Source organism: Mytilus californianus, unplaced genomic scaffold, assembly GCF_021869535.1.
Source record: "Mytilus californianus isolate M0D057914Y unplaced genomic scaffold, xbMytCali1.0.p SCAF_1, whole genome shotgun sequence".
Lineage (NCBI taxonomy): Eukaryota > Metazoa > Mollusca > Bivalvia > Mytilida > Mytilidae > Mytilus > Mytilus californianus.
The window spans coordinates 40,551,479-40,578,878 of record NW_026262581.1 but is presented as its reverse complement, the minus strand read 5'-3'; the positions used below and the strand labels follow the sequence as shown (position 1 = coordinate 40,578,878).

General features: G+C 33.0%; 1 protein-coding gene and 2 long non-coding RNA genes across 8 annotated transcripts in view; 2 read left to right on the top strand and 1 right to left on the bottom strand.

Moving 5' to 3' along the window:
* LOC127701625 (terminal uridylyltransferase 4-like) overlaps positions 1–27,400 on the bottom strand; it is a 697,935-nt gene that overhangs the window by 46,430 nt on the left and 624,105 nt on the right. For all 6 annotated transcript variants that reach the window (XM_052205614.1, XM_052205620.1, XM_052205629.1 and 3 more), the window contains exons 15-19: positions 23,344–23,505; positions 19,560–19,649; positions 5,904–6,017; positions 2,238–2,321; positions 1,542–1,719 (exon numbers count right to left, since the gene is read on the bottom strand). In XM_052205614.1, coding sequence (XP_052061574.1) covers positions 1,542–1,719; positions 2,238–2,321; positions 5,904–6,017; positions 19,560–19,649; positions 23,344–23,505 — 628 coding nt within the window. The remainder of the gene's footprint in view (positions 1–1,541; positions 1,720–2,237; positions 2,322–5,903; positions 6,018–19,559; positions 19,650–23,343; positions 23,506–27,400) is intronic.
* LOC127703609 (uncharacterized) overlaps positions 24,014–27,400 on the top strand; it is a 37,651-nt gene continuing 34,264 nt past the window's right edge. Inside the window, exon 1 of the long non-coding RNA XR_007983007.1 lies at positions 24,014–24,304. This is a non-coding gene — a long non-coding RNA (uncharacterized LOC127703609). The remainder of the gene's footprint in view (positions 24,305–27,400) is intronic.
* On the top strand, positions 24,999–26,893 carry LOC127703823 (uncharacterized). Its single transcript, XR_007983064.1, has 2 exons — positions 24,999–25,759; positions 26,162–26,893. It is a non-coding gene; the product is annotated as an uncharacterized LOC127703823 (long non-coding RNA).

Here is a 27,400-nt window from a genome sequence, read left to right as displayed (position 1 = left end):
TTCGGACGACGATGACGTGATACCAATATACGACCGCAAAAATTTTGCGGTCGTATAAAATTTGGTGAAAGTAATAAGGTTTATGAACAGTTAACATACAACCAGTGGGGAATCTAGTGACAAAATATTACCTCCCCTGTAAACACTGAAAACTTGATCTTTTAAATGTTTGTCCCATTTTAACAAGGATGCTATCAATTATAAATTCACGGGAAAACGTTCTGGTAAAAAACGAAAATAAAAATAAGTTGAAATAAAAACAAAACTTCCATTTAATGTTATCATTTTCCTCTTTAAATAGAAAACGACTAGTACAGCAGACTAAAGGAGCCTGGTGTAAAATTGGTTTAAAAAGTTGCTATGCGAATGATTTCCTGGAGTACAAATTTCAATTTATTTTTTTACTGGCTGCAAACCTGTCTGGAACATGCTAATTATCCGTATATATATATATATGCAGCTAGATCAGAGAGAGTCAGGGAAAATTTTTTAAAGGAATTGATTGATATGCAATCAAGATTGGCACTTTTGAAATTAAGTTACTAAGCAAATTCAAACGGACCTTATCCCAATGTAAACATTGAATATGAACAGATCGAGAAGACCTCAAATACCTGTACAAAAATTGAGACGACCTTTTCTTAAAATTTTATAATAAATAGTAAAAAACGCCTACTTTATAAGAATATTTATCTTTAATTTTTTAACCTGCACAGATAGACTGTATATGGTTATATTCATGAAAAGATAATATTTCTATATGGAATTTTCACATGACATGAGGAGACCGGTGTATTCGAAAACTTAGAATGTGAAAAATAAGTATATTTTGGGAAATTGTAACATGTTAAGGACTTTGTGGAACACTCCAAAAATTGGTGACCCGAAAGATCTTAAGATTTTGTATGTACATGATTTTTTCCAATTTTTTTTTATCAATATGCAGCAAAGATTGGCATTTTTTAAATTTCAGTTTCACAAGCTTCTAATGCAATTATCTCGATAAATACTGAACATAAAACATAGTGTTTTTGCATGTATATTTCTAATAACACAGTTTAACAAATAATTTCTTCAAAATGTACAATTATTATTTAGAAATAACTTTTGATCAGTATCGTCACCGGAATTGTTTTATTATTGGCTTTCTCGACTCTATCATAAGAAGAGTGAATTTTCTTTTGTTTTCGTTCACTGGATATCCCACTGCAACTGCTTTATTGAATTTCATTGTTATCTCAGATTTTCTCTACCTATTAAGGTTTTCATGATACTAAATTATTGCATTTTACCCCTATGTTTATTTTTAGCCATGGCAGCAATGTTAGTTGACCAGAGGGTTCATTGGACACAATTTTAAACCAGATACTACAAGGATGGCTGTGGCAAAATTTTGTTGTAACTGGCTTAGTAGTTTCAGAGAAGATTTTTGTAAAAGTTGAGGGATGTCAAGGGATGTCTGTAGCTCACATTGGCCCTTTAGACCAGGTGAGCTAAAAACTCATTACTCCTACCTTTTCTTATCTTGTACTATATAATACCTTCTATAGCTATACATGGACTATTCCACAATTTTTCAAATTTAGTCAGGACTGGTATCTGTCTACAACAAACCACCTGCTCTTTCATGTTGAACACTTCAGTATAGTAACAAAACAATTCCAACCATAATTCCCCTACTGATTGCTTGTTTTTCCCATAACCTAACCATACATCTGGCTGGAAATTAATTCGAAAAGTGTGTAAATAACAAAGTATTGAAATAAAAAAACATGACTTGTAAACAGAAAGGAAAAGTCCTTTTAATGTCTATGTTTAAGTAGATTTTTATACTGTGTACAATGATAGACAAGTAAAATAAATCTACTTTCTCAAATAGAGATAAAAAAGATGTTTCACATGATATGTTAATTTATGGATTTTTGTTAAAAAAAATAGAAATGTCTAAAATACGTAAATTAATAGATTACTGAAAAAGGTACTTTAGAAAGCCAATACATAGTGTGAACATTGTGATGTTCAAAAGCAAGTTTCACTTCACTCATTGATGAAAAAGTCTAATTTTTAGAAAATTCAAAATTTCTCATTCATAGAAAATATAAAGACCATGTCTATACCTTGAAGTTAACAATACTTCTAGATAGGAACAACAGTAGCATTCAACTGCAGAGTTAGTCCTTGTAATAAAATGTCGCATCCTTTAAAAATTAATTTTTAAGACAAATTTTTGTACTTACAAGTGTTTCCATGTTGTCAAAATACCAAGCATTCCATCCATCAATAAGGAATTCTGGTTTATCTGGTCCATAGTGATAGTATAACTGCCAATAAATAGTAATCCATTAGTACATAAGAATTCTCACTAAGATGTCACTGTCTGCTGCAATATTTGAAATCTTTTAAAGGGCAATGATGTTGCAAATTGAGGTTCATTTGAAATAAAGCCTATCAGATGCAAATGTCCATCCTTGTTATGAAATCACATAATTCAAATTTTGGACCTAATCACAAACTTTTAACAAGTAAACTATGCAAAAGTTTCAAAGTCAATAGACCATGACTGAGGGTGCGAGTCCAATATTTCTCCATGCAAAAAAGATGTGCCAATGCTTGTATCATGTATATAACTGCATACCAAATATCATTGACCTACCACTATTGGTTCTCCTTAAACTGACCTAATCACAAACTTTAACCTGCAAGCTAAGCAATAGTTTTAAAGTCAAAAGACCATGCATGATTGAAGGTGCTGGACAAAATATTCTCCATGAAAATGTGATGTGCCAATGCTTATACAACTGCATACCAAATATCATTGACCTACCACTTGTTATAGCTATATCAATTAAATATATCAATTTCTTAGATATGAATAAAAATCTGCCTATTGATTTATCAAGTTAATCAACAACATATATGTTATAATAAAGATATGGATTTGATTTTAAGTAGTAATTTACATTTAAATAAAATAAGATGATGTATAGAAGTGATATATGTGACCAAACAATTATAAAGGTAACTCTTCTTTATAAACAACGAAAAACTGATATGCCAAGGCAATAACTTGTTATTGTTCTACACGATAATCTAATATTTATCAAGAAATACAATTTTCATTGTTTTGAAAAAAAAAGACTCTTTTGAAAACCTGCCCATATTCGTATAACCTAATATAAAAGCACAGGCATACACAGTCCTATTATTTAATAATAACATGTGTGTTACCAAAACAAGTTGAATCATGGTAGACCGACAACTTATGGAATTCTGCTAAAGAAACAGTATAGTATAGAAGTTTTAGCAAAATTAGCCAGAAACCTCTATTAATATAGGGAAAAGGCATTACTGGTAGGTGAGTTTTAAGTCCTGGGTAACAAAGTTGCAAAAGCATAACAGGCACTTGGAAAATCAGATGCTACGTATAAACAAATGTGGACAGCCTAAAGGCCCAATATAGGGTACACAACAGATTAAATGTAGAAATGAAAGAACAAACTAACTTAAAAAACATAAGAAACTGCCACAACAGCCTCACAAAATTTATTGCAAACATTAAACCAACAATTTTTTATGTTAGTAATATATAATTTTTCATCTATCAATGTTTCAGTCCATAACAATCAAATTTGCAAGAAATTTCAAATGGTTCTATCATAACATTAACTCTTTATGTGCCTCAACAACCTTTAAATAGAAATCCTTACCTATTTACATACTATACTTTTAAAAGTGTATTAATTCTAATATTTTTTTTTATTAAAAGTCTAAAAAAAATATTCATCAGAATCCTGAAAATGACATGAAATATATTTTTTCATTGGTACATGTATCTATAAATAATGGGGCTTTTCAGTTCTCATATGAAAACAAGAATTTTGTTAGTGCAACCTCTTTTAAGTTTATTTTTAAGTTTTAATGATGACTGGAATTGCTGAAAAAAAAATGTATAGACAGGATCCTTTTTTTCTTTTAATAAACAAAATATATATTATTTGTTTTAATATAAATATGTATATTGATATAAAGTTCAATAGTCAATTAAAACTAATCCTTTGTTAAGCATCATTTTAAAATAATTTTTTCTGTACCTATGTAAATTAATGACTTATTAAGACTATTATTTTCAATGCTTCCTGAATGATTTTCTTCAACATTTTACATCAAAAATAATCTAATATGTAACTTAAACTAACAGTGTAAATGTTCCTCTTGCACATATTATCTTCTTATTATCCTGTTATACTTATTTATTCAAATCAGAAATCTGAGCAATAACTGTAATATCTTATTTCCCCCTAGTGATGACAAACATTTTGAAAGCATCGTTGTGATTCTGGGATGAACAGCAGAAATTAAAGTACTGTTCCTTAGCTTCATGAATTAATACACCATACAATTGCTGCCTCTCCCCTGAGCATGTGGTATTGAGGAGTAAAGAGCAAAGACTGGTTATCTCTTAGACATGTCTTCCAGCTGACTGTTACCATGTGAACAAGCACATTAAAAATCAAGCTTTGCTTGTCAGTCTAGTACAAAGCAGGGTTTCTATTTCATATCACATTTTCATGTTCTTGTCTTGAATATGTATTTAATTTGGCAATGGGTGTTAAACAGCCATCCATCTGTTCTTTTACATGTATTGCACATATCAGCTACAATAGACTCCTCTTTCAGTGAGCATTATAAACTATAATAATACCTATATGATTTCAATAATATACTCATGTATCATGCACGGTTGTTAATTACTGACTTTTTTTTCTAATTTTTGTCGAGCCTGCGACTTTTGTCGCAGAAAGCTCGACATAGGGATAGTGATCCGGCTACGGCGGCGTAAGCTAACTTCTTAAAAGCTTTATATTTTAGAAGGTGAAAGACCTGGATGCTTCATACTTTGTATATGGATGCCTCATGGTACTAAGTTTCCGTCAGTCACATGTCCAATGTCCTTGACCTCATTTTCATGGTTCAGTGACTACTTGAAAAAAAAGTTAACATTTTTTGTAATGTTAAATTCTCTCTTATTATAAGTAGTAGGATAACTATATTTGGTATGTGCATACCTTGCAAGGTCCTCATGCCTGTCAGACAGTTTTCACTTGACCTTGACCTCATTTCATGGATCAGTGAACAAGGTTAAGTTTTGGTGGTCAAGTCCATATCTCAGATACTATAAGCAATAGGTCAAGTATATTCGGTGTATGGAAGGACTGTAAGGTGTACATGTCCAACTGGCAGGTGTCATCTGACCTTGACCTCATTTTCATGGTTCAGTGGTTATAGTTAAGTTTTTGTGTTTTGGTCTGTTTTTCGTATACTGTATGCAATAGGTCTACTATATTTGGTGTATGGAATGATTGTAAGGTGTACATGTCTTGCTGGCAGGTGTCATTTGACCTTGACCTCATTTTCATGGTTCAGTGGTCAAAGTTAAGATTTTGAGTTTTGTTCCTTTTTTTCTAATACTATATGCAATAGGTCAACTATATTTGGTGTATGGAAATATTTTATGATCTATATGTCAGTCGCGCAGGTTTTATTTGACCTTGACCTCATTTTCACAGTTCATTGCTCAGTGTTAAGTTTTTGTGTTTTGGTCTGTTTTTCTTAAACTATAAGCAATAGGTCAACTATATTTGTTGTATGGAAGAATTGTTAGCTGTACATGCCTGCCTGGCATGGTTCATCTGAGGTTGACCTCATTTTCATGGTTCATTGGTCAATGTTTAGTTTTCTTGGTTAATGTTAAGTTTATGTGACAGTTGTAATAAAGCTTTATATTTAGGACTATCAACACCATATCAGTGATTAGTAAAGAAGGCGAGACATTTCAGAGTGTGCACTCTTGTTTTTAATTTGTATTGATTTTCCTTAAGATTTACCACAAAACATTAACTGACCTCTTGTAACACTGGAATCACTGGTGGCTTACACTGTTGTAAATAATGAATTAACATAAGGATATAAGCATATGATGACAAACTTCCTCTTGAAGCATCACCAATATCACATATCTGCAACATAATAATCAAGAACAAGGTATCATATATACGATTTATCAAGTTTCTTTCAATTGTTAGACATAGTTGGCAACATACACAAAGCAATAAAGTTCTTTTTCAACTCTTTCCATTCTAATATGTTTTGGTTACAAACTGTTATGATACTGGTTTTCAGTTTTTAGTTTTTAGTTGTATTTATTTTCTCCCTATCAATGGTTAATTTAAAGGAAAATTCATGCATAGAAATGATTATACTATTTAAGGTACTGTCTTTTATTTTAATTAACATGAATGATAAATATGTGTACAGATAAATTGGCGCAAATGAATTTTTTATATTGGCGCAATTGATACATCTCAAAATTAACAACAGGCACAAAAGGACTGCTGCCTTTCGGGTAATAAAAACGATAATAAATTACAGAGTCTTCACATGTTCTTCAAGATTTTATATAAATTGCTTCATTATGCAAGGACTTTCAAATACGTTTTATTCAATTAAAATATAATTTGATCGCTTGTTCCTTATAACTGTAAAGAAAAGTTTATTTCTCTAGCCATGCTAATTATAATGTGTAATCATCAACTTCATCATTGTCATTTTAGGCAATTTTTGTCACAATCATATACAATGTATCAACAATCAGCAATCCTCGAGTGAATTCGCTACTCTCGCAACGGAATCAGCTGAGTACGATTACACTTTTTCGAAAGTCGCCGATCCTTCAAAGTAAATTGCGGTTGTTTAAGACAGTGCATGTGGTCGTTTTAAACAAATTAATGCGGTCGCTGGTCGCATTAAACAGGTGGTTGCTTAATACAGTTAAAATATATAGGGAAATCTATTTGGGGGCTTGAAAAGTGGTCATTAACAGCAGGTGATCGTTAAGGCAGGTTTGACTGTATGTTGAATGAAATAATTGATAATAAACAGATGCGTCATGAGCGCATGATACACCCGTCGCTTTTTCAAAGAATAAAGTTCAATAACTTCTCAATGCCATATCAGAAATTTAAAAAAAAAAATAAAGGGAGGTTATCTCAATAGATATAAACCAGTCACCAAGGTTTCACGAAGACTGCTCGAAGCACTTTAAAGACATTGTCTGAAAACTTGAAAATCACCCCTTTTTATGACTAAAATCCCATAACTCGGAAAAGTAAAATCTAAAATTTATAAAATCGAAAGGGAGTTTATGTCAACAGATTTAAACAATTCACCCAAGTTTCATGAAAACTGCTGAAAGCATTTTTGACTTACTGTCAGAAAAATGGAAAATCCCCCTTTTTTTAATGAATAAAACCTCATAACTCGGAAACCTTAAACCAATAAATTTCTTCGCCGAGCGCAGCTGGATACGACCGCAGAGGTCCGACCCTGAACAGTTGGGGCAAAAATGGACACAATATTCAAGCTTGATACAGGTCTGAATTTGGATTGTAATTCAATATTTGACACATAATAGGTTTCTGACACAGAATAACTGTAGTCAAAGAACTTAGAATTGGTTATATGATTTGAATTTATATTCAATTTTTTGCTTTTGTGCAATACACTATGCTGTTGTGAATTGACCCCCCCCCCCCCCAAAAAAAAAAATTTGAAGAAATTTTCTTTTTAATTTCTGAAATCTGAAATGAGAAAAAATTGGCCTCTCCCTCACAATTTCTTTTTTCACCTCCCTCCCTACTTTTTCCAAAAAAAAAATTCTTGCCCTCAAGATATGGTCATAATCTCAATTCAAATTTCCAATGGAGTTTGCAACCATAATTACCCATTTAATTACATCATAAAAGTCTTAAAATAGAAAATGACATACATAATCATGGCTAAAATTAATATTACTTAATCAGCATTTTTAAATAGTAACTTCTAAAAATAAATTGACAGCTAATCACCTCAAGACAAAACAACATTTCTTTATACATAATTTAAAAGCAGTGTAAGGGAGGTAATCCAAACATAACATTGTACTTTTTTTTTTAATTGTTTATTAATCAGGAAACCCTTGTTTTCCCTTTTTTAGCCCCTAATTCCTAAATGGTTTGAGCCATAACTCCCCAAAGCCAATCCTAACCATCCCTTTGTGGTATGGAAACTTGTGGTATAATTTCAGAGAGATCCATACACCGTTCCACAAGTTATTGTCTAGAAACTAGAAAAATGCTTATTTGGGCCCCTTTTTGGCCCCTAATTCCTAAACTGTTAGGACTATGACCCCCAAAATCGATCCCAACCTTCCTTTTATAGTTATAAACCTTGTGTTTAAATTTCATAGATTTCTATTTACATTTACTAAAGATATTGTCCGGAAACGACGACATTGACGTGATACCAATATACAACCGCAAAATTTTTTGCGGTTGTATAAAAATTTCTAAAAAACGAAAGGGAGCTTATGTTTATAGATATAAACAATTCATCAAAGTTTCTTGCAAATTGCTGAAAGTTTTTGAGTTATTGTCCGAAAACTGGAAAATCCCCCTTTTTTTAATGAATAAAACCCCATAACTCAGAAATGTAAAATCTAAAATTTATAAAAATCAACAGGGAGCTCATGTCAATAGTTATAAACAATTCACCAAAGTTTCTTCAAATTGCTGAAAGAGTTTTTGAGTTATTGTCTGAAAACTGGAAAAATCCCCCCTTTTAAATGAATAAAACCCCCATAACTCGGAAACGTAAAATCTAAATTTTATAAAAAACGAAAGGGAGCTCACATCAATAGATATAAACAATTCACCAAAGTTTCATGCAAATTGGTTAAAGCGTTTTTGAGTTATTGTCCGACATGTGGACGACGGACAGACAGACAACGGTATACCATAATACGTCCTGTAAACGGGCGTATAAAAATAGGATAATTAAGTATTATACACCATATATAAAAGAACAGAGTTCCAATGTTCCCATGTTGTACATATTTTATCTACCAAAGGGCAATAACTAAACTAGAGGCTCTCAAGAGCCTGTGTCGCTCACCTGTATTTACTGATGCTTTGGAAATCATGTAAAATAAGGTTAAAATCATAATTAATAGTATTAGATATTAGATATTATAATGATATCTAAGATAATAACAAAAAACTGCAAAATTTTTGTAAAATTACTAGCTCAGGGGCAACAACCCAACAACAGGTTGTCTGATTAGTCTAAAACTTTCAGGGCAGATAAATCTAAATCTGATGAACATTTTTGCCACCTGTCAGATTTGCTCTAAATGCTTTAGTTTCAGAGATATAAACCAAAAACTGCATTTGACCCCTATGTTCTATTTTTAACCAAGTCGGCCATGATGGTTGGAAGGCGGGGTCATCGGACAAATTTTTTAAACTAGATACCCTAATAAAGATTATGGCCAAGTATGGTTAAATTTGTCTCAGTAGTTTCAGAGAAGAAAATTTTTGTAAAAGATTAAAAAAATTTACAAAAAATTGTTAAAAATTGACTATTAAAGGCAATAACTCCTAAAGGGGTCGACTGACAATTTTGGTCATCGCAACTTATTTGTAGATCTTACTTTGCTGAACATTATTGCTGTTTACAGTTTATCTCTATCTATAATAATATTCAAGATAATAACCAAAAACTGCAAAATTTCCTTAAAATTACCAATTCAGGGGCAGCAACCCAACAACAGGTTGTCAGATTTGTCTGAAAATTTCAGGGCAGATAGATCTTGACCTGATAATCAGTTTTACCCATGTCAGATTTACTCTAAATGCTTTGGTTTCAGAGATATAAGCCAAAATCTAAATTTTACCCCTATGTTCTATTTTTAGCCATGGCGGCCATCTTGGTTGGTTGGCGGGGTTATCGGACACATTTTTTTAAACTAGATACCATAATGATGATTGTGGCCAAGTTTGGTTAAATTTGGCCCAGTGGTTTCAGAGGAGAAGATTTTTGTAAAAAGCTAACGACGACGACGACGGACGACGGACGCCAAGTGATGAGAAAAGCTCACTTGGCTCTTTGGGCCAGGTGAGCTAAAAAAGATTTAATTTTTTTTGTTCTTTAAAACTTTTTATGAATATCTTAAGAAATGTATGCTTGAAAGCACTTACAAAGCAATTTTCCATAATTTTAATATTTCCAAGCTAACAAGACTTTAAATGATTTTAGTTCCATTCCAAGCATGCTACAGTGAGGAAAAACATCACAACTCACAGGTAAAAATCAATAAATAAAATTAAAAAATATTAATTTTATTTGTTATCAGTGTACACATATCGATAAAACTTGGTGAATATGTTTTTTTATGGTATTATGAACATATTACGATGAAAAGTCAAAATTCACAAAATTTCCCTTTAATATTTCCAAGGGCGCAACTCTTTTAAAGATAGTTCATTGGCACTGATTTTTGAACTTCTCAAGACACACATCTGATTTCAACTTTTGATATAAGTTTCAAAAAAAACTGGCAGAAATTGTTTGTGAAAGCTCTTACAATAAAATTTTCCACAAAACTAATATTTCCAAGGAGGCATAACTCTTTTGAAACAGTTGATCGGCACTGATTTTCGAAATTCTTAGAGACACAATTGATCTAAACCTCTGTTATAAGTTTGATAAAAATCTGGTAAGAATTATACACATGAGAGCACTTACAATGCAATTTTCCATATAATTAATATTTCAAAGGGACATAACTCTTATTAATAGTTGATGGACACTGATCTTGGAACTTGTCTGAGACATTACTGATATAAGTTTGATAAAAATGACAAGAAGTGTACACTTGAGAGTGCTTATAAGACCGGACAGAAGGACAGACACCAAGTATTTCTATGTGCCCAGCAACGTGTCACGTGGGGGACGATAAAAAAACTAGAGGCTCTAAAGAGCCTGTGTCGTACACCTTGGTCTATGTGCATATCAAACAAAGGACACTCTCCAACACTGTAAATGAGAATAGACTTCATGACAAAAATCTCCATTTTGTTGATCTTGTATTACTGATCTTTTGGTCTGTTTAGTTTCTCTCTATCGTCTTTAGTTTTTGCTCAAAACACAAAAGAGGGTAAAAAAAAATCCTAATTTAAGGGCAATCACTCCTATGAAGAGTGACAGTTTACTAACTATACCGGCAAAATTTGACTTTTTAATAGATCTTGCCTTGCTGATCATTTTTGTGATTTAAAGTGTTTATTTATCTATTATAATTTAAATCATATAAGGTCTAATGGAAAAAAAATGTTTCTCTCTAAATATCATAGTTTTCATGATGATAGACAAAAATGAAAAAAAAAATGGTAAAATTTGTCATTTATGGGCAATAACTCCTATAAGAATTTGTCTAACAATTTTGACATATATGGACAATTGGTAGAGCTCATTATTCTGAACATTTTTGATCCTTTCAGATTTTCTCTATTTATAACAGTTCAAAAAATAATAGACAAAACTTGCATTTTACCCCTATGTTCTACTTTTAGCTATGTCAGCCATGTTGATTGGTAGGTGGGATCATCAGACACATTTTTTAAACCAGATACCCTAATGATGATTGTAGCCAAGTTTAGTTAAATTTGTCTCAGTATTTTCACAGAAGATTTTTGTAAAAGATTACAAAAATTTACAAAAAATTGTTAAAAATTGACTATAAGAAGCTATAACTCCTTAAGAGGTCAATTGACCATTTTGGTCATGATGACTTCTTTGTAGATCTTACTTTGCTGAACATTATTGCTGTTTACAGTTTATCTCTATTTACAATGATCTATAATAATATTGAAGATAATAACCAATAAAATGCTTCGCTAGGGCGCAGCTTGATACGACCGCAGAGGTCGAACCCTGAACAGTTGGGGCAAGTATGGACACAACATTCAAGCTTGATACAGCTCTGAATTTGGATTGTTATTATATATTTGACACAGCATAGGTTTCTGACACAGAAAGAATGTGGTCTAAGAACTTGAATTTTTTTAATTTACCTATTATGGTCCAATGTCCAAAATCAAAATACATGGTTAGATTCAGCATATCAAAGAACCCCATATATTCAATTTTTGTTAAAATCAAACAAAGTTTAATTTTGGACCCCAACTTGGACAAACTTGAAAACTGGGCCCATAATCAAAAATCTAAACACATGTTTAGATTCAGCATATCAAAGAACCCCAAGAATTCAATTTTTGCTAAAATCAAACTAAGTTTAATTTTGGACCCTTTGGACCTTAATGTAGACCAATTTAAAAAACGGGACTTAAAATTAAAAATCTAGAATATACAGTTAGATTTGGAATATCAAAGACCCCTAATAATTCAATTTTTGATGAAATCAAAGAAAGTTTAATTTTGGACCCTTTTGACCTCAATATGAACCAATTTGATAGCGGGGCCCACAAATTAAAAATCTAAATTCATGGTTAGATTCAGCATATCAAAGAACCCCATATATTCAATTTTTGTTGAAATCAAAAAAAATTTAATTTTGGACCCCAACTTGGACCAACTTGAAAACTGGGCCCATAACAAAAATCTAAACACATGTTTAGATTCAGCATATCAAAGAACCCCAAGAATTCAATTTTTGTTAAAATCAAACTAAGTTTAATTTTGGACCCTTTGGACCTCAATGAAGACCAATTTAAAAAACGGGACCCAAATTAAAAATCTAAAAACACGGTTAGATTTGGCATATCAAAGAACCCCAATAATTCAATTTTTGATGAAATCAAACAAAGTTTAATTTTGGACCCTTTTGACCTCAATATGAACCAATTTGATAACAGGGTCCACAAATAAAAAATCTAAATACATGGTTAGATTCAGCATATCAAAGAACCTCAAATATTCAATTTTTGTTGAAATCAAAAAAAGTTTAATTTTGGACCCCAATTTTGACCAACTTGAAAACTGGGCCCATAATCAAAAATCTAAATACATGTTTAGATTCAGCATATCAAAGAACCCCATATATTCAATTTTTGTTGAAATCAAACAAAGTTTAGATACTGGACCCTATCTTGGACCAACTTGAAAACTGGGCCCATAATCAAAAATCTAAACACATGTTTAGATTCAGCATATCAAAGAACCCCAAGAATTCAATTTTTGTTAAAATCAAACTTAGTTTAATTTTGGACCCTTTGGACCTTAATGTAGACCAATTTAAAAAACAGGACCCAAAATTAAAAATCTAAATACACAGTTAGATTTGGCATATCAAAGAACCCCAATAATTCAATTTTAGATGAAATCAAACAAAGTTTAATTTTGGACCCTTTTGACCTCAATATGAACCAATTTGATAACGGGGTCCACAAATAAAAAATCTAAATACATGGTTAGATTCAGCATATCAAAGAACCCCACATATTCAATTTTTGTTGAAATCAAACAAAGTTTAATTTTGGACCCCAATTTGGACCAACTTGAAAACTGGGCCAAAAATCAAAATCTAAATACATGTTTAGATTCAGCATATCAAAGAACCTCATATATTCAATTTTTGCTAAAATCAAACAAAGTTTAATTTTGGACCCTTTGGACCTTAATGTAGACCAATTTGAAAACTGGACCCAAAATTAAAAATCTAAATACACTGTTAGATTCGGCATAACAAATAAATAAATGTGATCAAAGATTTTACAAATCTAATGCGCCATACTGTGCAATTAAAGATTACTTCTTGAAATTTTTCAATATTTGAAATTTGAAAAAAAAATAATATTTGAAGAATAATTCTTTTTAATTTCTGAAATCTGAAATAAGAAAAAATTGACCCCCCACAGTTTCTTTTTATCCCCCCCCCCTTTTTTCCCCAAAAAAATTCTTTCCCTCAAGATATGGTCATAATCTCAATTCAAATTTCCAATGGAGTTGGCAACCATAATTACCCATTTAAATTTACCATAGTGCTAACTTAATCTATTTTATAATAGAATTAAAAATATAGTGTCAAATCTTTCATTTGGATTTTTTTGTAAAAAAAAAAGATGCAACATTTGCAGATATTTTCACTGGTCTTCCTTTATAAATATGCATTTCTTTAAACATAATTTAAAAGCAGTGTAAGGGAAGTAACCAAAAGGTTGTATTTGGATTACCTCCCTTACACTGTTTTAAATTATCTTTATTGTTCATTAACCATTACTTTATACATAATTTTAAAGCAGTGTAAGGGAGATAATTTCAATGATGAATTTGATTTATCTCCCTTACACTGCTTTAAATTATGTTTTGTACTAAAGTATTTGTCCATTAACCAGGACAACCTTGTTTTTCCCCCTTTTTTGCCCCTAATTCCTAAACGGTTTGAGCCATAACCCCCCAAAGCAAATCCTAACAATCCCTTTGTGGTATGGAAACTTGTAGTATAATTTCAGAGAGATCCATACACTGTTTCACAGTTATTGTCTGGAAACTAGAAAATGCTTATTTTTGGCCCCTTTTTCCTTAACTGTTGGTACAATAACCCCCAAAATCAATCCCAACCTTCCTTTTGTGGTATTTAACCTTATGGTCAAATTTCAAAAAGATCCATTCACTTAAACTAAAGTTAGAGTGCGAAAACCAGTGTGTATTCGGACGATGCCGACGACGACGACGCCAACGTCATACCAATATACGACCACAAAATTTTTTTGCGGTCGTATAAAAACTGCAAAATTTTCTTAAAATTACCATATCAGGGGCAGCAACCCAACAACGGGTTGTCTGATTTGTCTGAAAATTTCATTTCAGGGCAGATAGATCTTGACCTGATGAACAATTTTTACCAATGTCAGATTTGCTCTAAATGCTTTTGTTTCATAGTATAAGCCAAAATCTACATTTTACCCCTATGTTCTATTTTCAGTTGGCGGGCCGGGTCACAGACACTTTTTTTAAACTAAATACCCCAATGATGATTGTGGCCAAGTTTGGTTAAATTTGACCTAGTAGTTTCAGAGGAGAAGATTTTTGTAAAAGTTAACGGACGACGACGGACGATAAGTAATGAGAAAAGCTCACTTGGCCAATAGGGCCAGGTGAGCTAAAAAGATAAAATGAGAACAATGTCAAAATTGGGCAAAGATTCAATGGCTAGCTAACAATGCTTATGATATGTTATTTGAAAGGACATATAAATTGTAATTCCATTAGTATGTTATATGCTTTAAAGAACACATATTTGAATGCTAGTAGGTAAATGTGATATCTGCAAATTAGAATTACTAAGAAAACTAGTCTCCCAAGAGATATTAGCTAAAACAGAAACAATTCTCTAAATGTATAAGGGAGGTGAATATCTTCAATATCATACAAACAATCTAGAAAGTTTGAAAGTTTGAAAACTGAAGGAGGGCTTGATTAAACAATTCTCCCTTCCTCTAGAAAGTAGGTGTCTGAAAGATCGAAAGTGGTCACAAGTTACAACTCTTTACCATAAAGCTGCTAACCAAATATGAAGTCATTCTGTACAGTAATACCTGAGAAAAATGTGACTGAAGTATTTGTTGGAAGAATGAAAGAATGGATGGATGTAAGGACAGACATGTTGAATGCAATATACATAATATAGCATGGAAGTAAAACAAGAAGCTCTCAAGAGCCTGAATCGCTCACCTGTATTTCAGAGGAGAAGATTTTTAAATGTTAGCAAACTTGATGAACAAATTGTGTAAAATTGTCTTTAAAGGGCAATAACTCCTAAAGGGGCCAATTGACAATTTTGGTCATATTAACTTTTTTGTAGATCTTACTTTGCTGATCATTATTGCTGCTTACAGTTTATATATATCTATAATAATATTCAAAATAATAACAAATAAAATGCTCCGCTGGGCGCAGCTTGATACAACCGCAGAGGTTGAACCCTGAACAGTTGGGGCAAGTATGGACACAACATTCAAGCTTGATACAGCTCTGAATTTGGATTGTGATTTAATATTTGACACAGCATAGGTTTCTGACACAGAATGAATGTGGTCTAAGAACTTTAAATTTTTTAATTTACCTATCATGGTCCAATATTCAAAATCTAACTACATGGTTAGATTCAGGATATCAAAGAATCCAAAGAATTGAATTTTTGATGAAATCAAACAAAGTTTAATTTTGGACCAATGTGGTAACGGGGCTGGAAAATCACAATACATGGTAAGATTCAGCATACCAAAGAACCCCATATATTCAATTTTTGTTGAAATCAAACAAAGTTTAATTTTGGACCACAAGTTGGACCAACTTGAAAACTGGGCCCATAATAAAAAATCTAAATACATGTTTAGATTCAGCATATCAAAGAACCCCATATATTCAATTTTAGTTAAAATCAAACTAAGTTTAATTTTGGACCCTTTGGACCTTAATGTAGACCAATTTGAAAACTGGACCCAAAATTAAAAATCTAAATACACGGTCAGATTTGGCATAACAAATAAATAAATGTGGTCAAAGATTTTACAAATCTAATGCGCTATACTGTGCAATTAAAGATTACTTCTTGAAATTTTTCAATATTTGAAATTTGACAAAAAAAAAATATTTGAAGAATAATTCTTTTTAATTTCTGAAATCTGAAATGAGAAAAAATTTACCCCCACAATTTCTTTTTACCCCCCCCCCCCCCCCCCCTTTTTCCCCAAAAAAATTCTTTCCCTCAAGATATGGTCATAATCTCAATTCAAATTTCCAATGGAATTTGCAACCATAATTACCCATTTAAATTTACCATAGTGCTAACTTAATCTATTTTATAATAGAATTTAAAATATGGTGTCAAATCTTTCATATGGATTTTTTTGTAAAAAAAAAAAGATGCAACATTTGCAGATATTTTTACTGGTCTTCCTTTATAAATATGCATTTCTTTAAAAGCAGTGTAAGGGAAGTAATCAAAACGTTGTATATGGATTACCTCCCTTACACTGTTTTAAATTGTCTTAATTGTTCATTAACCATTACTTTATACATATTTTAAAAGCAGTGTAAGGGAGATAATTCAAATGATGTATTTGATTTATCTCCCTTACACTGCTTTAAATTATGTTTTGTACTAAAGTATTTGTCCATATAAAAATGCTTGTTTTTTGCCCCTTTTTGGCCCCTAATTCCTAAAACTTTGAGGCAATTACCCCCAAAATCAATCCCAGCATTCCCTTTGTGATATGGAACCTTGTGGTACAATGTCAGAAAGCTCCATACTCTAACACACAAGTTATGTCTGGAAGTTACAAAAATGCTTATTTTTGGCCCCTTTTTGGCCCCTAATTCCTTAACTGTTGGTACCATAACCCCCAAAATCAATCCCCACCTTCCTTTTGTGGAATTGAACCTTATGGTAAAATTTCATGGAGATCCATTCACTTAAACTAAAGTTAGAGTGCGAAAACCAATGTGTCTTCGGACATCGACGACGCCAACGTCATACCAATATACAACCGCAAAATTTTTTTGCAGTCGTATAAATACTGCAAAATTTTGTTAAAACTACCAATTCGGTGGCAGCAACTCAACAATGGGTTGTTCGATTCGTCTGATAATTTCAGGGCTGATAGATCTTGACCAATTAAACAATTTTACCCCATGTCACATTTGCTCTAAAAGATTTAGTTTTTGAGATATAAGCCAAAAACTGCATTTGACCCTTATGTTCTATTTTTAGCCATGGCGGCCATGTTTGTAGATGGATACAAACTTCGGATACAATTTATAAACAAGATACCCTAAGGAACATTTAGTTAAAGTTTGAAGGTAATTGGCCCAGTAGTTTCAGAGGAGAAGATTTTTAAATGTTAGCAAACTTGATGAACAAATTGTGTAAAATTGTCTTTAAAGGGCAATAACTCCTTAAGGGGTCAATTGACAATTATGGTCATATTAACTTTTTTGTAGATCTTACTTTGCTGATCATTATTGCTGCTTACAGTTTATATATATCTATAATAATATTCAAAATAATAACAAACAAGAGTGCACACGCTGAAATGTCTCGCCTTCTTTACTAATCATTGATATTATGTTGATAGTCCTAAATATAAAGCTTTATTACAACTGTCAAATAAACTTAACATTAACCAAGTAAACTAAACATTGACCAATGAACCATGAAAATGAGGTCAAGGTCAGATGAACCATGCTAGGCAGGCATGTACAGCTAACAATTCTTCCATACAACAAATATAGTTGACCTATTGCTTATAGTTTAAGAAAAACAGACCAAAACACAAAAACTTAACACTGAGCAATGAACCTTGAAATTGAGGTCAAGGTCAAATAAAACCTTCATGACTGACATATAGATCATAAAATATTTCCATACACCAAATATAGTTGAACTATTGCATATAGTATTAGAAAAAAAGACCAGAACTCAAAAACTTAACTTTGACCACTCAACCATGAAAATGAGGTCAAGGTCAGATGACACCTGCCAGCTAGACATGTACACCTTACAATCATTCCATACACCAAATATAATAGACCTACTGCATACAGTATAAGAAAAACAGACCAAAACACAAAAACTTAACTATAACCACTGAACCATGAAAATGAGGTCAAGGTCAGATGACACCTGCCAGTTGGACATGTACACCTTACAGTCCTTCCATACACCGAATATACTAGACCTATTGCTTATATTATCTGAGATATGGACTTGACCACCAAAACTTAACCTTGTTCACTGATCCATGAAATGAGGTCGAGGTCAAGTGACGGGCATGAGGACCTTGCAAGGTACGCACATACCAAATATAGTTATCCTATTACTTATAATAAGAGAGAATTTAACATTACAAAAAATCTGAACTTTTTTTTCAAGTAGTCACTGAACCATGAAAATGAGGTCAAGGACATTGGACATGTGACTGACGGAAACTTCGTAACATGAGGCATCCATATACAAAGTATGAAGCATCCAGATCTTCCACCTTCTAAAATATAAAGCTTTTAAGAAGTTAGCTAACGCCGCCGCCGTAGCCGCCGGATCACTATCCCTATGTCGAGCTTTCTGCGACAAAAGTCGCAGGCTCGACAAAAACTGCAAAATTTTGTCAAAACTACCAATTCGGTGGCAGCAACCCAACAATGGGTTGTTCGATTCGTCTGAAAATTTCAGAGCTGATAGATCTTGACCAATTGAACAATTTTACCCCCGTCAGATTTGCTCTTAAAGCTTTAGTTTTTGAGATATAAGCCAAAAACTGCATTTGACCCCTATGTTCTATTTTTAGCCATGGCGGCCATGTTTGTCGATGGATCAAAACTTCGGATATAATTTATAAACTAGATACCCTAAGGAACATTAAGTCAAAGTTTGAAGGTATTTGGCCCAGTAGTTTCAGAGGAGAAGATTTTTTAAATAGTGTATGACGACAGACGACGACGGACGCCAAGTGATGGCATAAGCTCACATTGGGCCCTTTTGGCCCCGGTGAGCTAAAAAATGCTGAAATGTGTTATATGTTTAAAAAAATATTAACATTTCATATTTTCAAACCCTGCTGAGAGGAATAAAAGCATTTGCATATGCTGTTGGTGTTTTCCTAAACATCATAGTAACACTGAAAAAATAACACCTTACAATATACATCATAAACGGATATACATACCTTCACAAACACCTTCAATGCATAGCCTAAAATTCTGACTCTTGGATCAATGGAGGCATACATTCTTACCATTTCTGTATTATGTAATGCCTAAAAACAAATACAAAAATTCAGATAGTTGATGTGCCTATATCATCCATGTCATTTGACTGAATTATAAGCAAACAAATTTACTCCAGGAATAAGGCCAAAAAAAATTGGATGTGTTTCCTGTTGCAAGCCCCCAAAATATCGGGTCGATATGTTGGGATTTTTTTCCCCATCGATCTCATCATGAAGTTCTTTGAATAGTTGTTTAAAAAATTTTGAGTATGAAACTGTCATGTATATCAGGTTTATGCATGGTTACATTTCATCAGCTGAACTGCAAGCTCAATAGTTTTTTTAGGAGTCAACCATTTGTTAATTATCCTTCATTGTCGCAAAAAGGCTTTTACAAACAGAGCAAATTAGATTCAGACAATTTTGGGAGAAGTTAAAGGAAAATCTTTTTTTCTGATTTTTTTTTTTGTATTGGTCAGGTGACAGGAAACATACCTTTTCTTTTTTGGCGTAAATGTACCTAAATATACAAACCAAATAGTTAATATGAAAACAATAATAAACTGTTAACCCAGAGATATGTCTCGCCTATTTGTTATTTGAATAATGCAAATGTTGAAATTAAAATAGCAATACTGTAACATATAAGTTATGCAATTATTTATGAACCATGACTGAAGGTACAGGGCTAAACAATCACCATGGAAATGAGATGTGCCAATGCTAATACCACTGCATACCAAATACCATTGAATTTTCATAAGTCGTTCCTTTTAAACAAACCTAAACACAAACATTAACATTAACTTGTAAACTATGTCAAAGTTCCAAAAGTCAATGAACCATAATGAGGGGATGGGGCTATATAATCTCCATGGAAACGAAACTTGCATATGCCAATACATTTGCATACCAAATATCATTGACTTAACATGAGTGGTTCATCTTAAACTGATCTAATCACAAATTAATACATGTAAACTAAGCAAAAAGTTTCAAAGTCAATAACCATGATGAAGGGGTAGGGACCAAATATTCTCCATGGAAATGAGATGTGCTAATGTTTAAACAACTGCATACCAATTATCATTGATCTACCACTAGTGGTTCCCCATAAACTGACCTAATCACAAACTAATACATGTAAACTGAGCAAAAGTTTCAAAGTCAATAGACCATGACTGAGGGGACAGGGCAAAATAATCTCCATGGTAATGATATGTGCCAATGCTTATACAACTGCATACCAAATATCATTGACCTACCACTAGTGATTCACCATAAACTAGACCTAATGACAAACTAATACATTGTTGACGACGCTGCCGCCGCCGGAAACAGCATACCTATGTCTCGCTTTTTGACCCGTCAAGGCGAGACAAAAAATAGACAAAGTGATGTCTCGCACTCCACTCTGAAGTAACTGTATTATAACAAAGTAAATGTAGGACTTTCTATGAGATATTATTGTGTCTGGGAGACACAAGTGATGCCCCCGCAGATGTATAGTGTTATTTAAAAATACACAAAGCTGAGCATGGGAGCACATAGGTCTATGATTCACTGTAGGAGGTGTTATCCGGAAACACTATGCACCTTTTATGCAAGTAAATGCTCCAAAAAATGATAAAGTTCAACTATCTCCCAAAAGGGCAAATATTAATAAAAATCAAAACCCTGACCACATGCACACCTTCAATATATGTACAAACAGCCAGCAAAGTGAAAACTTCCTAGCATTCAAACTGAAGGAGAAGTTATCCGGAAACGCTATGCACCTCTTGGGCAAGTAAATACTAAAAAATAACAAAGTTCAACTATCTCCCAAAAGAGCAAATATTAATAAAAAATTCGTAAGGGTTCCGCGGAACCCAGTGTCTCGCCTACTTTTGCTGTTAATCGCAGGCTCAACAAAAATGAGGAAAAAAATTAATAAAAAAATTCCTCTCTATACTATCTTTTGATTGTAAGTAGCTTCTGTCCAAGTTTGGTAAAAATCCAGGATAGTTTATGAATCTAATAAATGTTTTAAAAACTTAAACTGCAGACTGTATGTAATGTTAACTGGAAGAAAAACTAAGTCCATTTATAAGTAAAATACGGAAAAAATGGTACAAAATTTTAACAAAATTTCCTTCTAGATACTAGCTTTTAATCATAAACAAGCTTCTGTCCAAGTTTGGTACAAATCCAAGATAGCTTAAGAAAGTTGTTAAAATGTTAAAAACTTTAACCACAGAGTGAATGTAATGTCAACTGGCAGAAAAACTAAGTCCATTTATAAGTAAAATACGGAAAAAATGGAATTTTTTTTTTACAAAATTTACTTTTGAATATTATCTTATGATCATAAACAAGCTTCTGTCCAAGTTTGGTAGAAATCCAGGATAGTTTAAGAAAGTTATTAAAATTTCAAAAACTTTAACCACAGAGTGAATATTTGTGGACGCCGCCGCCGACGACGACGGAATGTAGGATCGCTATGTCTCGCTTTTTCGACAAAAGTCGAAGGCTCGACAAAAATCAAAACCCTAACCACATGCACACCTTCCATATATGTACAAACAGCCAGCAAAGTGAAAACTGCCTAGCATTCAACCTGTAGGAGAAGTTTTCCGGAAACTCAATTCACCTCTTATGCAAGTATATACTCCAAAAATGACAAAGTTCAATTATCTCCCAAAAGAGCAAATATTAATAAAAATTTGTAAGGGTTCCACGGAACCCAGTGTCTCGCCTACTTTTGCTGTTAATCGCAGGCTCAACAAAAATGAGATGAGGATAAAATTTAATAAAAATATTCCTCTTGATACAATTTTTTTATTGTTAGAAGCTTCTGTCTAAGTTTGGTAAAAATCCAGGATAGTTTATGAATTTAATAAATGTTTTAAAAAATTTAACTGCAGACTGTATGTAATGTTAACTTGAAGAAAAACTAAGTCCATTTATAAGTAAAATATGGATAAACAAGTACAAAATTTTAATAAAAATTTCCTTCTAGATACTATCTTATGATCATAAACAAGCTTCTGTCCAAGTTTGGTAGAGATCCAGGATAGTTTGAGAAAGTTATTAAAATTTTAAAAACTTTAACCACAGAGTGAATGTAATGTTTCCTGGCAGAAAAACTAAGTCCATTTATAAGTAAAATACGGAAAAACAGGAATTTTTTTTTTAAAATTTATTACTGGATACTATCTTATGATCATAAACAAGCTTCTGTCCAAGTTTGATAGAAATCCAGGATAGTTTGAGAAAGTTATTAAAATTTTAAAAACTTTAACCACAGAGTGAATGTAATGTTTCCTGGCAGAAAAACTAAGTCCATTTATAAGTAAATAAGGAGGAGTTATCTGGAATAACTATACACCCATAATGGAATGGACGGACAGAAGGAAATTTTGCTATATAGGCATCAGAAGTCTCATTGAATTACAATACAGGCCAAAACATAAATCATTTGTTTGTACTGATTTTAAGTGGAATCAAACTTTCTTCATATCATTTGAGAAAGCAACAAACATCTTTTGCGTACCAAATTAAGTCTGGTATCTTTGATTAGTTTTTATTTGTAAATGAGAAATTCTGAAGAACATTTCCAACAAAAAATGCACTGAAAAATAAAATTAGAAAAAGCACAAGCATGATACATATATACAAAAAGAGGACTGGAAAAAGTAAATGAAAAAGAATCTATCATCATATTTTCAAGTTAAAGTGACAGTTCTAAATTAACACATACCAATAAATTATACATACTGATGTCACCTTCCAACTGAGATCTTCGATGTTTAAATTTTACTATTGGCACTTTTGCTGAGGTTATTGGGAACACATTATAGAGTCCACGATGCGTTTTAAGCTTACAAGAAATGTACTCAATGAAGTGTACCATATCAAGACCCTGAAAAAGCATAAGTAAAAAGTGCTCTCAAAAACACACAAATAAACTGGTTTGACATATTTATAGATGTCTATAAAAACTGTAAACTTTTAATCCCCAACTGTATCTAAATGTTAACTGCAAATAAAAACTAAGTCCCTTTATCAGTAATATATGGACAAACAAAAATCTGCTATGGATACTGAGTTATTGTTTTTTTTTCACACCTTCTGAGCTATTAGAAATTTGCTTGCAGCCTGTTTTTATTGATGAAATTTTGCTCTGGATACTGTCTTTTGATCATAACTAGAGACTCTAAAGAGCCAGAGTTGCTCAGTTAGGTCTATCTGCATCTTCAACAATGGACACTCCAACGTTGTAGACTAGAATAGAATTCTTGACAAAAAACTTTTTTTGTTGATCTTGTATTGCTGACCATTTTTTCTGTTTACTCTTTATCTCTATCTTCTTTATTTTTTGCCAAAAACACAAAAGAGGGTAAAAAAAAAAAGAGCCATTTTATGATTTAAGGGCTGTCACTCATATATAAAGTCTACTTTTAAAAATTTGACTTGTTTATAAATCATGTTTTGCTGATCTTTTTTGTTATTTTAAGTGTCTTGCTGATCAATTTTGTTATTTGAAGTGTCTATCGATCTATTCTAGTTTTCAAGATAACAGAAATAAAATGCTCCGCTGGGCGCAGCTTAATACAACCGCAGAGGTCGAACCCTGAACAGTTGGGGCAAGTATGGACACAAATTTCAAGCTTGATACAGCTCTGAATTTGGATTGTGATTAAATATTTGACACCGCATAGGTTTCTGACACAGAATGAATGTGGTCTAAGAACTTAAAAAATTTTTATTTACCTATTCAAACCATATCATTAAGTCTCCCAAACGAAGTTAGGGAAGACTTATTGGTTTTGCTCAGTTCTTATTATTATTATTATGTCACCCGTACGACAATGTCGGGTGACATATTGCTTTTCCTCCGTTTCTTTTATTATTATTATTATTATTATTCCACCTTTTTTGTCCTAGAGTTTTCTCATAGATTAGTGGACCAATCATAATGAATGGGTACCATAATGAGGACCACCAACTCTAGTTATGCAGGACACCTTTGGAATTTTTTAAATGACCACCGTTTCCATGGAAACTGCAACAATGTGAAAAATTTTCAAAAAGCCAATTCTTTTATTATTAGACCAAACCAAATGAAACTTTATGGAAATGTTGCCTGGTATGTGTGGAAGCACCGACTATATTTAGAAATTCCAAAATGGCTGCCATTGCCATGGAAACTTGGCAAAAGTTTAACATTGACCCTACGGGAAAACATATTAAAGGAGCATTTTCTTAAAGAATATAAGATTAAACCAAATGAAACTGCAATCATATGTAACATGTCATCAGTCAGTGTGGCATATGTCTCTGGAAAATTGGAATTAATATAGCGTTACCATGGAAACAGCAAATATTTCAAAAATTTCAAAAAATGCTCCAAATTTAATGAAACTTAATATAAATGTGAACTGGCAAGTATAGATGAACTCTCGACTTTGGAATTTCCAAAATGGCGGCCGTTGCCATGGAAACATCAAAAATGTGAAAAATTTCAAAAAGCCTTTCATGTTCTGAAAATTTGCAGAAAGGTGTATAGCAATGCATATATGTGCAACCACTGTTTAAAATTTTGAAATGGCTGCCGCTTAGTGGCAATGGGGGAAGGGTGACATCCGCTATTGCTTGCAATAGCAATGCTAGTTATTCTTCTTCTTCCTCTTCAGCCGCTTTTAAATTTGAACTTGTCCGCACCCGTTCTCCAAAACCGCTTGTCAGATTAACTTAGGGTTTCACAATATGTTAGACTAACATGTCTAGTGGTGCAATCAGGGTTTTGTTTTTGCAATGGGGTTTATAAAGGGGTATTTTGAGGGGCAAAAAGAAAGGAGGGTTTTACTATAGAACCCTATGGGATTTTATTTTTTAAAATTTTCAAATGATTATAAATTGAAAACCGTTTGTGATAGACACAATCTTTTTACTACAAAATGTTCTAAATGATAAAGCACATTAAATGAAATACAGGGTTAGTCCCCAGGGGGCACCCCCACCCCCTGCCATTTAAGAAAGTTCTAATATCTTGTAAGTGGTCAAGATCCCCACCCCTAAACCATATATATTCTAGTTTGTCATGCTAAGATGGTTTGAATGATATACAGGGTTAGTCCCAAGGGGTCATCCCGACCCCCTGCCATTTGAGAAAGGTCTAATATCTTTTAAATTGTTCGAGATCCCCACCCCTAAACCATATATATTCTGGTTTGTCATGATAAAGCACATCAAATGAAATACAGGGTTAGTCCCCAGAGGTCACCCCCTACCCCTTGCCATTTAAGAAAGTTCTAATATCTTGTAAGTGGTCAAGATCCCCACCCTAAACCATATATATTCTGGTTTGTCATGCGAAGATGGTTTGAATGATATACAGGGTTAGTCCCCAGGGGTCACCCCATCCCCTGCCATTTAAGAAAGTTCTAATATCTTGTAAGTGGTCAAGATCCCCACCCCTAAACCATATATATTCTGGTTTGTCTTGCGAAGATGGTTTGAATGATATACAGGGTTAGTCCCCAGGGGTCACCCCGACCCCCAGTCATTTGAGAAAGTTCTAATATCTTGTAAATGGTCGAGATCCCCACCTCTAAACCATATATATTCTGGTTTGTCATGTGCAGATGGTTTGAATGACATACAGGGTTAGTCCCCAGGGGTCGTCCCGACCCCCTGTCATTTGAGAAAGTTCTAATATCTTTTAAATGGTCGAGATCCCCACCCCTATACCATACATATTCCTGTTTGTCATGTCTCGAACATTTGAATGACGTATATGGTCAGTCCCCAGGGGTTCCCCCCACCCCCAATGTTCCAGTATCTTGTAAGTGGTCGAGATCCCCACCCCTTAACCATACATATTCCTGTTTGTCATGTCTCGAACATTTGAATGACGTATAGGGTCAGTCCCCAGGGGTTCCCCCCCCCACACCCAATGTTCTAGTATCTTGTAAATGGTTGAGATCCCCACCCCTAAACCATATATATTCTGGTTTGTCATGCCAAGATGATTTGAATGATATACAGGGTTAGTCCCCAGGCATCATTAATGCATATAACTTTTCTGGACTAAACCAATTTTCACTGGACTTTGCCCAATGTCAGGCGACCCTGGGAATTACGAATTATGGGAGCTTCGTTTGGGAGACTTCGTAACAGCATCCTGTTACAATCATTTCTTGTTATTATTTGCTTTTATATATAAATCAGAAATAAGCAACTTAAAATGGAAAATTTTAAAGAAAAAAAAAAGGAAAAAAAGGAAAAAACCCCCCCCCCCCCCCAAATTTTTTTAACCCCCTTATGAATCATCACCCCTAAACTCAATCCCAGCCTTCCCTTTGTGGTATGGTACCTTGCAGTACAATTTCAGAGAGATCCATACACTTGAACACAAGTTATTGTCTGGAAACTAGAAAAATGCTTGTTTTTTGGTCCCTTTTTGGCCCCAAATTCCTAAACGTTTAAGGCAATTACCCCCAAACTCAAACCCATCTTTCCCTTTGTGATATGGAACCTTGTAGTACAATTTCATAAAAATCCATACACTTACACACAAGTTATTGTCCTGAAACTACAAAAATGCTTGTTTTTTGCCCCTTTTTGGCCCCAAATTCCTAAAATTTTGAGGCAATTACCCCAAGAATCAATCCCAGCCTTCCCTTTGTGGTATGGTACCTTGCAGTACAATTTCAGAGAGATCCATACACTTGAACACAAGTTATTGTCTGGAAACTAGAAAAATGCTTATTTTTGGCCCCTTATTCCTAAACGTTTTGGGCAATTACCCCCAA